At 32.2% G+C, this 13,063-nt stretch overlaps 1 protein-coding gene, 1 non-coding gene and 1 pseudogene across 2 annotated transcripts; 2 read left to right on the top strand and 1 right to left on the bottom strand.

Moving 5' to 3' along the window:
• The first annotated feature begins 2,005 nt into the window (after window positions 1–2,005).
• Window positions 2,006–4,728, top strand: LOC110703142 (annotated as a pseudogene).
• Window positions 4,729–7,062: 2,334 nt separating this feature from the next.
• LOC110703451 (RPM1-interacting protein 4-like) lies at window positions 7,063–10,360 on the top strand. Its single transcript, XM_021881261.1, has 4 exons — window positions 7,063–7,255; window positions 8,602–9,504; window positions 9,630–9,800; window positions 9,894–10,360. Exons 1-4 carry the CDS (start codon window positions 7,250–7,252, stop codon window positions 9,921–9,923), a joined length of 1,110 nt encoding a protein of 369 aa, XP_021736953.1. The 5' UTR covers window positions 7,063–7,249; the 3' UTR covers window positions 9,924–10,360.
• Window positions 10,361–11,253: 893 nt separating this feature from the next.
• Window positions 11,254–11,335, bottom strand: TRNAS-UGA. The gene has a single exon. It is a non-coding gene; the product is annotated as a tRNA-Ser (tRNA).
• Window positions 11,336–13,063: the final 1,728 nt, after the last annotated feature.

Here is a 13,063-nt window from a genome sequence, read left to right as displayed (position 1 = left end):
TAATTAATTTTTAATTCATGATTCTATCTAATTCATATGACCTGCAAAATCATAAAACCAAAAATTGATTGTGATACTCGTAGCTTACTTATGAACAAAACTACTAATTGAATGTCCCTCAGACTACTTCGTATTAAATAAATCTTAATAATACTTTTCAATATACTTATTAGTATTAAAGCTTCTAAGCTACAGAGTATTATTGTAAATGAAAATATTACCTCTATTTTTTAAAGGCAAAAGCTAACGAACGTCCGGGGCGTTAGATAAGCTAGCTAAAAGTAGAAAGATTAAATTAAAATGAAGATTAAGTACACCGATCGACGCGTAATTTTATCATGCTTTCCCAAATTTATACCACTTTTGGTATTATTTTAAATGTTTATCCAACGCCACGGGTGCGTTCATTAGCAAGATCCTCTTTTAAATGCAACTTATAAATTTTAGTTGTCTTACAAGTAAAATTATGATATGCCAGGAAGCAAAAAGGCACAAAAACTTAGCGGGTTCCAAGCATCAAATAAAGCTCTCGATCAAATGGGTTTGTTAATTGCATACTACAGATTGATCAATTGCCACCAAATTTGTTCTCGATCGATCTCTAATAGCAGACTAAACGAACAAATCCCCTTAAACAAAAGATGTATAATTTTGATATCTTCTTAATTAAATTCAATAGACTACTTAGCTTAGCTTGTGCAGTCACTTGTTATATATAAGTACATATTATATCAGCACTAGCAAATCAGGTAGTCAAAAACTAAATATAGAGCATGATAACATTTTGAGTCATATACACACCATAATAACATGTCATAGTGAGCACATGAACAATTAAACTACTACTCCCTCCGTCCCCAAAAGAACGACCCTTTTGGGTTGTTTTCGTGGGTATTAACAAAGTTAAATAAAAAAACGAAAAAGTATATTGGAAAATAAAATTTAAATGGGGTTTACAAAAAAGTAAAGAAAGATAGTACTAAAAGTATATGGAAAAACAAAATTTTATATGGGAAATCTAATTTTGCACAAATACAAAGTATTATTGCAAATTGGTGGGTATTTTAATGTTAATGGGTCATTCTTTTTGGGACTAAAATTAGGCTAAATGAATCGTTCTTTCGAGAACGAGAGTATTAAATTAACAATGTATGTTGACATAGCAATAACGTAAAATAAAAGGCAAGGTTTTAGGCCGTTGAGACACATCGAGCACTTCTGAGAAGTGATTCTAAGCATAAAACAGATAAAAGATAACGAAATTATTAGAAGACAATAACTGTCATTCCATACCATATTATCATATGGGCTTTAGGGTAATTCCATTTTGTCATTCATCACTTGGTACTTCAAGTCCACAATCGAACGCAATCTTACAAATCTAAGAGTTTAATCCCTTAAAATTAAAAATAGAATCATCAGATTGATCACTTGTAAATTTGTAATTGTAGCTCTAAAGATAAATAAGTTTTACATTTATCTTTTTATCTTTTATTTATGAATTCATAGGAAAACTATATTACTGATTTAAAAAAAAAAAAAAAAAAAAAAGGGTGACATATGATTAGAATCTTATGAAAACTTATCAAATCATCTAGACTAAAAACAATATTATCCCTAATCATAAATTGTATGTAATTCATAGGAAAACTAAATTATTGATAAAAAAAAGGTGCCATATGATTAGAATCTTATGAAAATTTATCAAATCATCTAGACTAAAAACAATTTTATCCATAATCATAAATTATTATATGTAATTCATAGGAAAACTAAATTACTGATAAAAAAAAAATGACATATGATTAGAATCAAATCATCTAGACTAAAAACAATTTTATCCATAATCATAAATTGTACGTGTTTGTATGCTTATGGAATTAGTATCCAAATCTATAAATTAATAATTCTACCTCCAAAATTTCACATATTCTTTCTCTTAGTAATTATACAATTGCACCAAAATTTTACGTATTCCGGCGCTTTTTGTTACATAATAAAAATTATGAAGATCATAATTGTAGCATTGTCAATAATTTTGGTGATCCTCAACTTATCACAGCTTACAATTATTATGATGTGGTAACCCTTGGGGCAAAACCCAATTCGAATTCGGACTCTTCTAAGGCGTTGGAGGCGGCTTGGAATATAGCTTGTGATTCAACGGGCGAGTCGACAATTCATATTCCTGAAGGAGAATACTTTGTTCCAAAATCCCTTAAGTTTTCTGGAAAGGGATGTCAAAGTAGTAAGATTAATTTTGTTATTAACGGAACCCTTATAGCCCCTAGTGATTTTCGAGTGCTTCAAAACTCAAAAACATGGGTGTTATTTGAGCATGTCAATGGTCTTACACTTTCTGGTGGAGTGTTTGACGCTGCAGGATCTAAGTTATGGAACTGTAAACGATCCGGAAAAGAAGCATGTCCTCGTGGTGTGGAAGTAAGTTATTTATTTTCTATGCATAAATTATATGATAAAGTAATGCTCTAATTTAACTATTACGTACCTATGATTATTTTTACATTAAAGGATCTTTATATGTTATTTGATCACAGTCCTAAAATTATTATGTGACGCAACATCGTACTCAAAACATACTTATAAATTAAAAAGAAGTTTGTTGACACAATTAGAAAGAAGTTAGGGCTACACAAATTAATATTAGCTTGTGATTATGAATTTATTTTTTTCCGCAAATTAATATTTAATCTGTTTAACACGCAATTTCGAACCAATAGTCTTATCTATTTAATGAAAAATAACTTCTTTTATCTTTCATTTTATTATTACACGCACGCTTAAAAATATTAAACTGATTTATTTATTTTTATTAATATATAGAATATAAGAAAATTTGTGAAGAATAAGCCAACCTTTACATGATTAGCTCAAAATAAGTCAACCTTTTGATTAACTAAAAATAAGTCAACCTTTATAGGATATCTTCTCAAAATAAGTCATGACCGGTTGAATTTTGGAATTACCGGTTGTTTGGGTTAATTATTCATTATGTAATTGGTCCTTTTATATAAAAAAAATTTGATTAACATTTAATTTTGATTAAAAAAAACTTTTTGTTCAATTAACAATAATATCAATAAAAATAAAGTAAAAAAAAATTTCAGCCACCTACCCAGTACCCACTGCCAGCCTCACTCCCCAGCATCTCCCTTGCCACCGGCGGTGAACCCCCTTCCCTGGCCCACGCGACCAACCCCTCTCCCTTCCCCCACCCACGAACACACCTATCCCTCCCAGCCTCTCATTCCCCTTTCCCCTTACCCAAACCCAAACCCCGACACCTACTCTTCTTTCGCTCTGCAGTTTTCCATAACTTCACATTTCTTCTGCTGATTTGTTTTCTGGTACAATTCCAATGCATGGTTTCGAAATTTTGACAAAATGTGGGTAATAACTCACGGTAGGGGAAGCGAGAAAGGGGAAAGAGGAAAGGGAGGCTGGGAGGGATAGGTGTTTGGGTTTGGGTGGGGTGTTGACATGGATGGGGAAAGGGAGGGGATACAAGCACCATGCCGTGGTAGAGGGGAGCTGGTGGAGATGGGGTTACTGAGATTTTTTATTTTATTTTTTTAATTATTGTAATTATAATTAACATTTAATAAAATAATAAGTTATTTTAATTAAAGAATCACTTGTTTAATAGGTTTTAGGTCATTGGACCTGTTAAAAGAAAATACCTCTGAAAGTCGACTTATTTTGAATTAATTGAAAAGTTAGACTCATTTTGAGCTAATCAGGTAAAGGTTGACTTATTCTTGACAAATTTTCCTAGAATATATTAATCTATTTTGATTTTTTTATATTAATACAACGATTTTTTTTTTTTTTTTTTTGAATTGCAGAGTTTAGGTTTTGTAAATTCCCAAAACATTGAAATAAATGGTATAACGTCATTAGACAGTCAATTATACCATATTGTTATTGATGATTGTCAAAACGTGAATGTGGAAAGGGTTACGATTTCTGCCTCGGGTCATAGTCCTAACACCAATGGTATTCATGTACAATCGATAATCAATTGATGTTATTATATCAAGTTCGAACATTGCTACAGGAGATGATTGTATCTCAATTAGACCGGGAACTAAAAATTTATGGATTCAAGATATCACATGTGGTCCCGGTCATGGCATAAGTATTGGGAGTTTAGGAAAAACTTTCCATGAGGCAAAAGTATATAATGTCACGGTACAAACGTCAACTTTTACTAATACGGAGAATGGGGTGAGAATTAAATCATGGGGAAGACCAAGTGATGGATTTGTTAGCGAGGTTGTGTTTCAACATCTCACAATGGAGAATGCTAAAAATCCAATCATCATCGATCAAAAATATTGCCCCAATGATAAGGATTGTCCCGGAGAGGTATATGAAACTATATTTTTACGTTCAAGATCTTATTTAATTTTTTCTTTTTTAAATCTTCATAACGTGATTTTTCTTATTTTTTGTGAATAGGTTTCTGGAGTAAAAATAAGTGACGTGACTTATGACGATATCCATGGATCATCAGCAACATCGATTGCTGTGAAATTTGATTGTAGCCCAAAACATCGTTGCTCAGACATAAAATTGAAGAACATAAATTTGACTCACAAGAACAAGCAAGCTTCTTCTTTTTGTAACAATTGTGAGGGATCAACTTTTGGAAATGTTCAACCTAAAAGTTGTTTCAACTGATTAATTTTTATGTGCACTTTATAATACAAAAAAATTTATATTCAATAGTTTGTTTATACCTTTAATGAATATTGTGAAAAACACATTTAGATTATAAACTTTAAACCCTCAAAGTTAAATACATACTCCTCTGCTAAATTCTCAAATTAGCAATTACTTTTTAATGTATAATTATTATCATTATTTATAGTAAAAAAAAAAAAAAAAAAACTTGAATATGTATTTTTCAACTTAACATAATTGTTGAATGAAAAATTATTATATTTGAATAAAAAAAAATGTCATCAAGGTTCAAAATAGAAGAAAGCAATATAATATGTATTAAAAAAATTAATATATATATATATATATATATATATATTTAAGTAGCTTGATATTTTTTTAAGTAGCTTGATTTAAGATTAAAAAAAAAAAAAGATTTTAAATTGTTACCCGGTTACAAAGATTAAAAATCGTTCAGTGTAGTGAGTGTATTTTTGTCAATAATTTTATAAATTTATACTTCGTACAATTTTTAAGAGTGTTTTTAATGTTTATATGTTATTAGGGTTCAAAAAAAAAATCATTAACCAATTTATAATATGAAAAAGATGGAGATAGTGTTTATCTTTTACTAAAACGGTACAGCTGCCCATACTAAATTCTAGAAGTATAATTCTGCATAAAAACACCAACAGTGACTCGTTAGAATATACACAAAATCAAAAAATTCTAGGGAGTTCATTCATTAATCATATCGGAGTAACACATTTAAATCTATCAAACCTCAAAATTACATTTAATTAATATAAGTAGTAATTACATATTTACATCAAACTAAATTGCTTTTCATATGCCAAACCACGGGCTAGGAGAATAAAAAAATACATGTATAATAATAGTAATAGTTAATGTGTACCCGTATTTTATGTAAGCCGCCATTGAGAAACTGGTTCTCTTTCAACATTTCTCATTGAATTGGTCAAATTGAGACGCCCATTCCTTAATCTAAACGATCACCTAGCAATAATTTTTAAGATCTAAATATAAATTAGAAAAAAAAATAAAAAATTAATGCCATATGTTTTTTTATTTGGTTTCCCATATTAGTTAAACAACAAAAAAGTGTCATTTACAATCAAAAACTTTTTAAATGTTTAGATTATATATGGAGACAACATGAATGTGATTTTAGACATGAGTCAACTGTATCAAAGAAGAGTATAAAACATTATTGTAGCGTAAATGTTTGTTTTTGGTTGAGTAAAACTCACAAATTTACAATTACAATTGGTGATATTCTATTTTAGAAGTAACACAATTTTTAAGTTTGAGGGAAGATTGAGTGAGCTTTTAATGTCTTATACAAGTAGTATATTAATGAATTATCTATGGCTTGATCATAAGATTAAGGGGTTTCAAACTTTTGTTAGAGAAATAAATCCACCACTAACAAAACAATAATAATAATATTCCATTTGTTTCAAAATAATTGCCCCATTTTGATTGTTAAATTTGCCAACACAATTATTAAATAAATGATATCTATAATAATTATTGTGTTCTATAAATAATAATAAAAAAAGTTTTTCTTTTTTTTTTTAATTTTTTTTAATTTTTAATCTTTATTTTTATAAATTACACATTGAGACAATTCTAACATGTTTTTACTTATGTTTAATCTTAACTAAGATAATCAGTAATATTTTTAAACAAACGAAATAAGTTGTTAATATGGTGGCATGTAAAGGTGGCACTGGGTTGGGCCAACCCGAAGCCCGACTTGAAAAAAACCCCGACACGACATGGACACTAAAAAGCATGACACATCACAATACTTTGCATATGGGGCCGTGGCTGTCTTTATTTGGGAGAAGCATGATAAGGCACGACACAGTTAGGACCGACACGACAAAACATGCTAAAATCAATGCAATTTGCTTAGACACGCAAGCCTGGCATGATGGCACGTTGGCCTAGGCCGTGCACGGGCCAACCTTTTGAAAACTTCGGTTCAACATGACTCGGCGCAAAACTCGTGGGTCGAGCCATAAGCCAGGTCTAGCTAACCCTAAAGCACGTGAGCTTAGCCCGAGACACGACCCGATACGGCCAGAACAATCTTTAGTGGCATGGTGCAAGTGTGCTACTAAGTACTTAGTTCCATCTCTTAGTTTCTAAGAATTTAGCCGTGCTCAAATGTTGTACGGGAATTGTCCTGTAGCTAAGATGAAGCAGTCATTGCCAGACTAGACTTAGAATGACTTTAGGTAAGGGTATGTAATATGTATCAGAAGAAACAAAGAAAGAAAGAATTAGAAGAATTGTCAAATATTATACAGTTGTCTTAACCAAGTCAATGCTCACAACAAATTGTACACTACTATAATATATATAAATCCTCCATTTGCATTTTCTTCATACCCACCCTCCCACCATTTTCTTCCTTAATTACTCCAATTATTGTTCTTTCTTCACAAATACTCCTTAATTTTCTCTGATTTTCATTATTCTTTCTCATTATCCTCTGTTTTCTTGGGTTTTCATTCCAAAGTTTGCTGCTTTAATGGCTGTAAGTTTCTTGCTTTCTTCTTCATTTTGCTAGTGTTTTGACCTTTTCAAACTGTTTGTTTTTTTTTTTTTTTTTTAATTTTATTTTCCATGGTTTTGATTGGGAGATTTCTGGGATTTTTGTGGGTTTTTTTATTTAGATAATTATGAACATTTTTTGGGTGTTTTTGGGTGGTGGAAGATCAAGGAAATTATGTTCCTCTGTTCATAGTTTGTTGACTGAATTGGGTTTGAAATTTGCAATCATTATTAGTTCTTTGTTTATGATTACGAATTATTTGCAATATTCTTGTAAATTCTGGCATTACTGATCTTGGAGTTTTTGTGATCAAAACATTGTATTTGCTAATAATTGTAAAGTTGTAAATTTGTTATTATATAGCTCCAACTAATTTATATTATATTTTATCTACTAAAAAAATTATAGTTCTCATATCATTGCTAGAATAAAGTACTGGTATCTTTTTAAGGTACGGTTAGAATGATTAAAATGTAGAAGGATTTTGAGAGATGTCATTAACATTATTTAGCAAAGTCAAATGTAGTTATTAGAACAATATTTCGTCAACTTAAGTTATCTTGGTAGCAATAAATATTGTCTTGGAAAATCATAACCCTTTCTTTTCATCTCGTTGATTGTTTAGTGTCTTATTATGAGAATACGCGCTTTAAGTCAATACTTGTTTATTCCACCATAAGAGATTCTTCTTGGACATTGCATATTTGGAAATATTGACTTTGGTATTTTTTTGATGTTATGATCTTTGGTTGTCCAATATATTGTTGTGAGAGATCCTATAATTATAAAGCGATGTTTAACTTAAATCTGTTTATGTCAACGTAAAATTACTAAAGTATGTATTCTGTTTCACTTTAGTTAAAGTTTTAAATTCTTAGCCATATTTATGGAGAGGCTAAAGAGTATGGATGACAAGCAATTGATCATCACTTTCCTCCATTATGCCTTCAGCTTCTAAGAACATATGATTGTTTCATCAACTAATTTGGCAATTTTGATGTAACTAGAACAAATGATCACCTTTTTACTTCTAATTTAAGCTCCTTGACTTGCATTTGGCAAAGGATCAAATGTGTCTTTCGAGTGTAATGAGTATGAACACTATCTTGCATTAGTGTGGTTTATGCTTATAGTTTAGTTTATGTGAATTGCGTGCAAGAAAATAAGTTATGAACACGAATTTGTATTAGTACTTTTCTTCTTGTATTCTGATTTATAGCTAGTTTGTTTGACAAATTTGGTTGTGTACTAGAATACTCGCTGTAACAAAAAGAATGAAGTTCTATGTTGATATCATACTTATTACCTCTTGTGCTTTCTTATTTCAGCAGTCTAAAGTACCAAAATTTGGTGCATGGGAAGGTGGAGAAAACTACACAGTTTTCTTTGACAATGCTCGAAAGAAGAAGAATAATGGTCAGATAATTAACCCGAATGACCCTCAAGACAATCCTGATATGTTTCCACAAAACGGAGGCCCAGCTTCTGCTCCTAAAGCAGAACCTAAAGGACAGCAAACTAAGGGCCCTGAATTTGGTGCCTGGGAAAATGGAGAAAATGTTTCCTACACCGAGTATTTTGAAACTAAACGAAAATCCAAGAATGGTGAGCCTACAGCATCAGTTAATGAGCCCCAGATGAACCGAGACATGCATCCTCGTAAGGATCCTCCTGCACAGGCTCGTCCTGCACCATCTAAATCAGAACCAAAACAAGAATCAAGGGCAAAGGTGCCAGCGTTTGGTGCTTGGGAAGGTGGAGGTGAAGGTGGTTATACCCAGAGCTTTGAAAACGTTAGGAAGAACAATAGGAATGGGCGTACTGTCACACCAGAACCTTCTTCTGATGCACCTCGTGGTGTAAGTGAACCTCCAGCTAAAGAGGTCCGTTCTAAAGTGCCTCATTTTGGTGATTGGAATGAGGGAGAAAATGGTGCATATACCGCTTACTTTGAAAATGCTCGGAAAAATAAGACTGCAGGGCCTGTGCCAGACCCTGTGGAGCCCCAGCTCAACCGGGATGTCAACAATAGAGCTCGGCCTACTTCTGCTGCTGGGACTAAAATTAAGGCAGATGATCATCAGTTCAGAAATGCAAGTCGAGGGTCCAATTCTTCTATGAATGAAACTCCTCAGAGAATTGGAAAACAAAATCCTGGGGGTCATTCACCTATTCATCAGAAAGGAGGCAGGCTTCAGCAAAAACCTCCAGCTGGCCGAGGAAATCAAACTGTAAGTGCTCTTTAATTTCTTAAAGAAACCATCTTTCATAATCAATTTCCTCCATCAAATGGTCTTTGGCTTCTTTTATGTAAAAAATTGTGTTACTAATAACTTTGTGTTAAAACCTTTAACAGCCAGATAGAGGGACAGCAATTCCAGCATGGGGTGTCTGGAACACTGATCCTCAGCAAGCTGAGGGTTTTACGGGTGCTTTCACAAGGGCTAAAGAGGAGAGGAACACACCTCTCAACTCGAACATTCCACAACGCCATAACCAGCAACATCAGAGATCACCAGAGAGAAAGGTTAATATTGCATCATATATATATATTTTCCTGCAGTCTAAAGCATTTGTTTTTATTATACTCACTAATTTACTTTTGTTTCTGGTTTTACAGAAGGGAGGTTTGTTTAGTTGTTGTTTTTGATAAAGAACGCTGTCTAGTTGTTAATCCAATTATACGATGAAGGCCTAAAGGCTTGGATAGTCTTGGGTGGTAATGACTCTTATGAGCTACAATTTGGCTTCTTCATATGTCAAAGATCCAAAAAAGAGAGTTTTGAAGAACAGGAATGATTTTCTGACAATGGGTGTTTATACGTGTGCTTTTCTTTTTCTTTTTGGGAGGGGTAGGGGATTCAATGGTGTAATTGATAACTCTAGTCTATGCTTTCGGGTTTGGGTTCATTAGTTATTCTTTTGAAGGATCCCATATGATTAATATTCTTTGAAGTTGTCGGTATATGTTTTGAAGTAGACTTTGAGCTTCCATTTGTTAGTTGTAACAATCTTATTATGCATAAATTTGAAGCAAACTTCTTGAGGCTCTTTCATGGTCTATGACTTTCAGACCTATCCACTGAATTCACTTGTCCTTCTTGCTTGGCCTGAACAATCGTAGCACTGTCACACCCATGTCAGCATGGCATGGTTGCCTCGCGGCTTCCTGCTAACTTGCACGACTGCACATTGAGAGTTGTCAATCCTTCACAGTGTCTTGCATGTACAGTTTTATGTATTGTGCACAAACTAATTAAAAGCACAAGATAACTAGTGATAATATTGCTCCACAAAGTGAAAATGATATTGTGGCTAAATATTTAGGCTAAACAGAAAATGAGGGAAAGGAAATTAGCACCAAGTAAAAAGAAACGCAGGATGTAGATGTAGAATGAATTCTCTATTTTGCTGTGAAGTTCTACAATTTGTTTGCTAATCACTTATGGCCTTGCCAACATGAGCAAGCATGTATCATTGTTGGAAACAACAAACAAGTTTGTAAATGGTTAACACATAATCCTGAAGTTTGGAGATGAGAATCAACCTCATCATCAACTTTCAAGATAACTTGTTATGAGCATTCACTTTTTTGCTACCAAGAGGTGCTTAGATAATTGGACCAACCGTAAGGAAGTTGTTTTTAACTTAACAAGAAGTCTCGAGTTCAAGCTCTCAAAATACATAGCTCTAAGAATTCAACAACATTTTATTGGGCTAATTTTTTCTTCAATAGTAGTATATTCTAACTCAAATCCAGATTAGTCAAGAGTCTAATAGGCTTTTGATTATAGGGTGACGTACGCTTAAAAAAACATTTTTGCTACTTGTATTTGACAATTCCAAACTTTTCTCAAAGTATGTATTGTTAATAAGATTTTTAAGCTCCAAGTTACTAGATAAATGTTAATCTAACCCATTTGTTTAGAAGCTATAACCAAAAATTGATGGATTTTTGCAATTTAAAAAAAATATTAATTCGTCGACAGCAGGGTTCGAACCTGCGCGGGCAAAGCCCAACAGATTTCAAGTCTGTCTCCTTAACCACTCGGACATATCGACATTTGTTGCCATATTTGCAAAAGTAAATTATATAAATAAAAATTCTCAATTTTATAATAAGGCATTATTTTTTATTTTTTCAGATACAAAAGTTATAAATGTTGTGTAATCTGTATTCGTAAATCGTAAATCGTAACATCTGATACATTACAGTATGAGAATAAATATGGGAAGGAAGATGAAAAATCAGAAAAAATAAAAGTTATATGAATGTAAAATCAGAAATAATTGATTACATAGAGGAATGAAGATTATACAATTGAGTTTGGCTAGATTGGGGAAATTAATTTGACAAATTCACCTTTCCAAAATAAAGGAGCTATTTTCTAGGAGAAATATTAATATGAGGGAGATTATCATGGGGGAATGAATTAACTGAACCTTGAAACGCTACAGAGAATTAGTTTTAATTTTATTAATTTTAAGTTTTTTTTTTTTTTTTTTTTTTTTTTTTTTTAAATATTACACAGGCTTCAGATTTCGGGGCCCTGGGCGGCTGCCCCAGCTAAAGATTGATCAATTGCCACCAAATTTGTTCTCGATCGATCTCTAATAGCAGACTAAACGAACAAATTCAATAGACTGCTTAGCTTAGCTTGTGCAGTCACTTGTTATATATAAGTACATATTATATCAGCACTAGCAATCGCACCAAAATTTTGCATTGTCAATAATTTTGGTGATCCTCAACCTAAACTCTGTTATCACAGCTTACAATTATTATGATGTGGTAACTTTTGGGGCAAAACCCAATTCGAATTCGGACTCTTCTAAGGCGTTGGAGGCGGCTTGGAATATAGCTTGTGAATCAACGGGCGAGTCGACAATTCATATTCCTGAAGGAGAATACTTTGTTCCAAAATCCCTTAAGTTTTCTGGAAAGGGATGTCAAAGTAGTAAGATTAATTTTGTTATTAACGGAACCCTTATAGCCCCTAGTGATTTTCGAGTGCTTCAAAACTCAAAAACATGGGTGTTATTTGAGCATGTCAATGGTCTTACACTTTCTGGTGGAGTGTTTAACGCTGCGGGATCTAAGTTATGGAACTGTAAACGATCCGGAAAAGAAGCATGTCCTCGTGTTGTGGAAGTAAGTTATTTATTTTCTATGCATAAATTATATGATAAAGTAATGCTCTAATTTAACTAGTACGTACCTATGGTTATTTTTACATTAAAGGATCATTATATGTTATTTGATCACAACCCTAATATTATTATGTGACGCAACATCGTACTCAAACGTACTTATAAATTAAAAAGAAGTTTGTTGACACAATTAGAAAGAAGTAATTCCTTTTTCTCACCCTTATACCAGCCAAAGATTATTGCCAAGATGTACCAAGACAAACATCCTCCAGATCAGGCTTGTCCTTCACCAGCCAAACGTCCCAGATTTGATGATACAAATGTTAGTAAGCCTCCTCTTCTGGTAAGTGCTGCAATTTTACACAAGCGTTATTATTATTATTATTTAATTATGGTTAGATTAGTCTTTATATAAAACCCTTTTTTATGGGTTATGTGAATTGGTAGTTAAATTACATCTATATACTTATATATATTATATTAATGAATGTTAAGATACTATCTCAAGATTTATCTTTTAAATTCAATTATTTTTCATACCATACAACATTTTTCTAGTTCAATTTTTTAGATTTATAAGGTCATGATGGGTACATAAATTTTATTTTTAAGGACAAAATAGTTTTGATGATAATGTTA

This window comes from Chenopodium quinoa, unplaced genomic scaffold, assembly GCF_001683475.1.
Source record: "Chenopodium quinoa cultivar QQ74 unplaced genomic scaffold, ASM168347v1, whole genome shotgun sequence".
Taxonomy (NCBI): Eukaryota; Viridiplantae; Streptophyta; class Magnoliopsida; order Caryophyllales; family Amaranthaceae; genus Chenopodium; species Chenopodium quinoa.
Note: the sequence above shows the minus strand (reverse complement) of the source record. Positions and strands in the feature narration are given on the sequence as shown.

Excerpts from the sequence above, each read along its gene's own strand:
- LOC110703451 (XM_021881261.1), top strand. Across the intron at positions 9,505-9,629 it reads CTGGCCGAGGAAATCAAACT|CCAGATAGAGGGACAGCAAT; the intron begins GTAAGTGCTCTT and ends AACCTTTAACAG. Across the intron at positions 9,801-9,893 it reads AGAGATCACCAGAGAGAAAG|AAGGGAGGTTTGTTTAGTTG; the intron begins GTTAATATTGCA and ends CTGGTTTTACAG.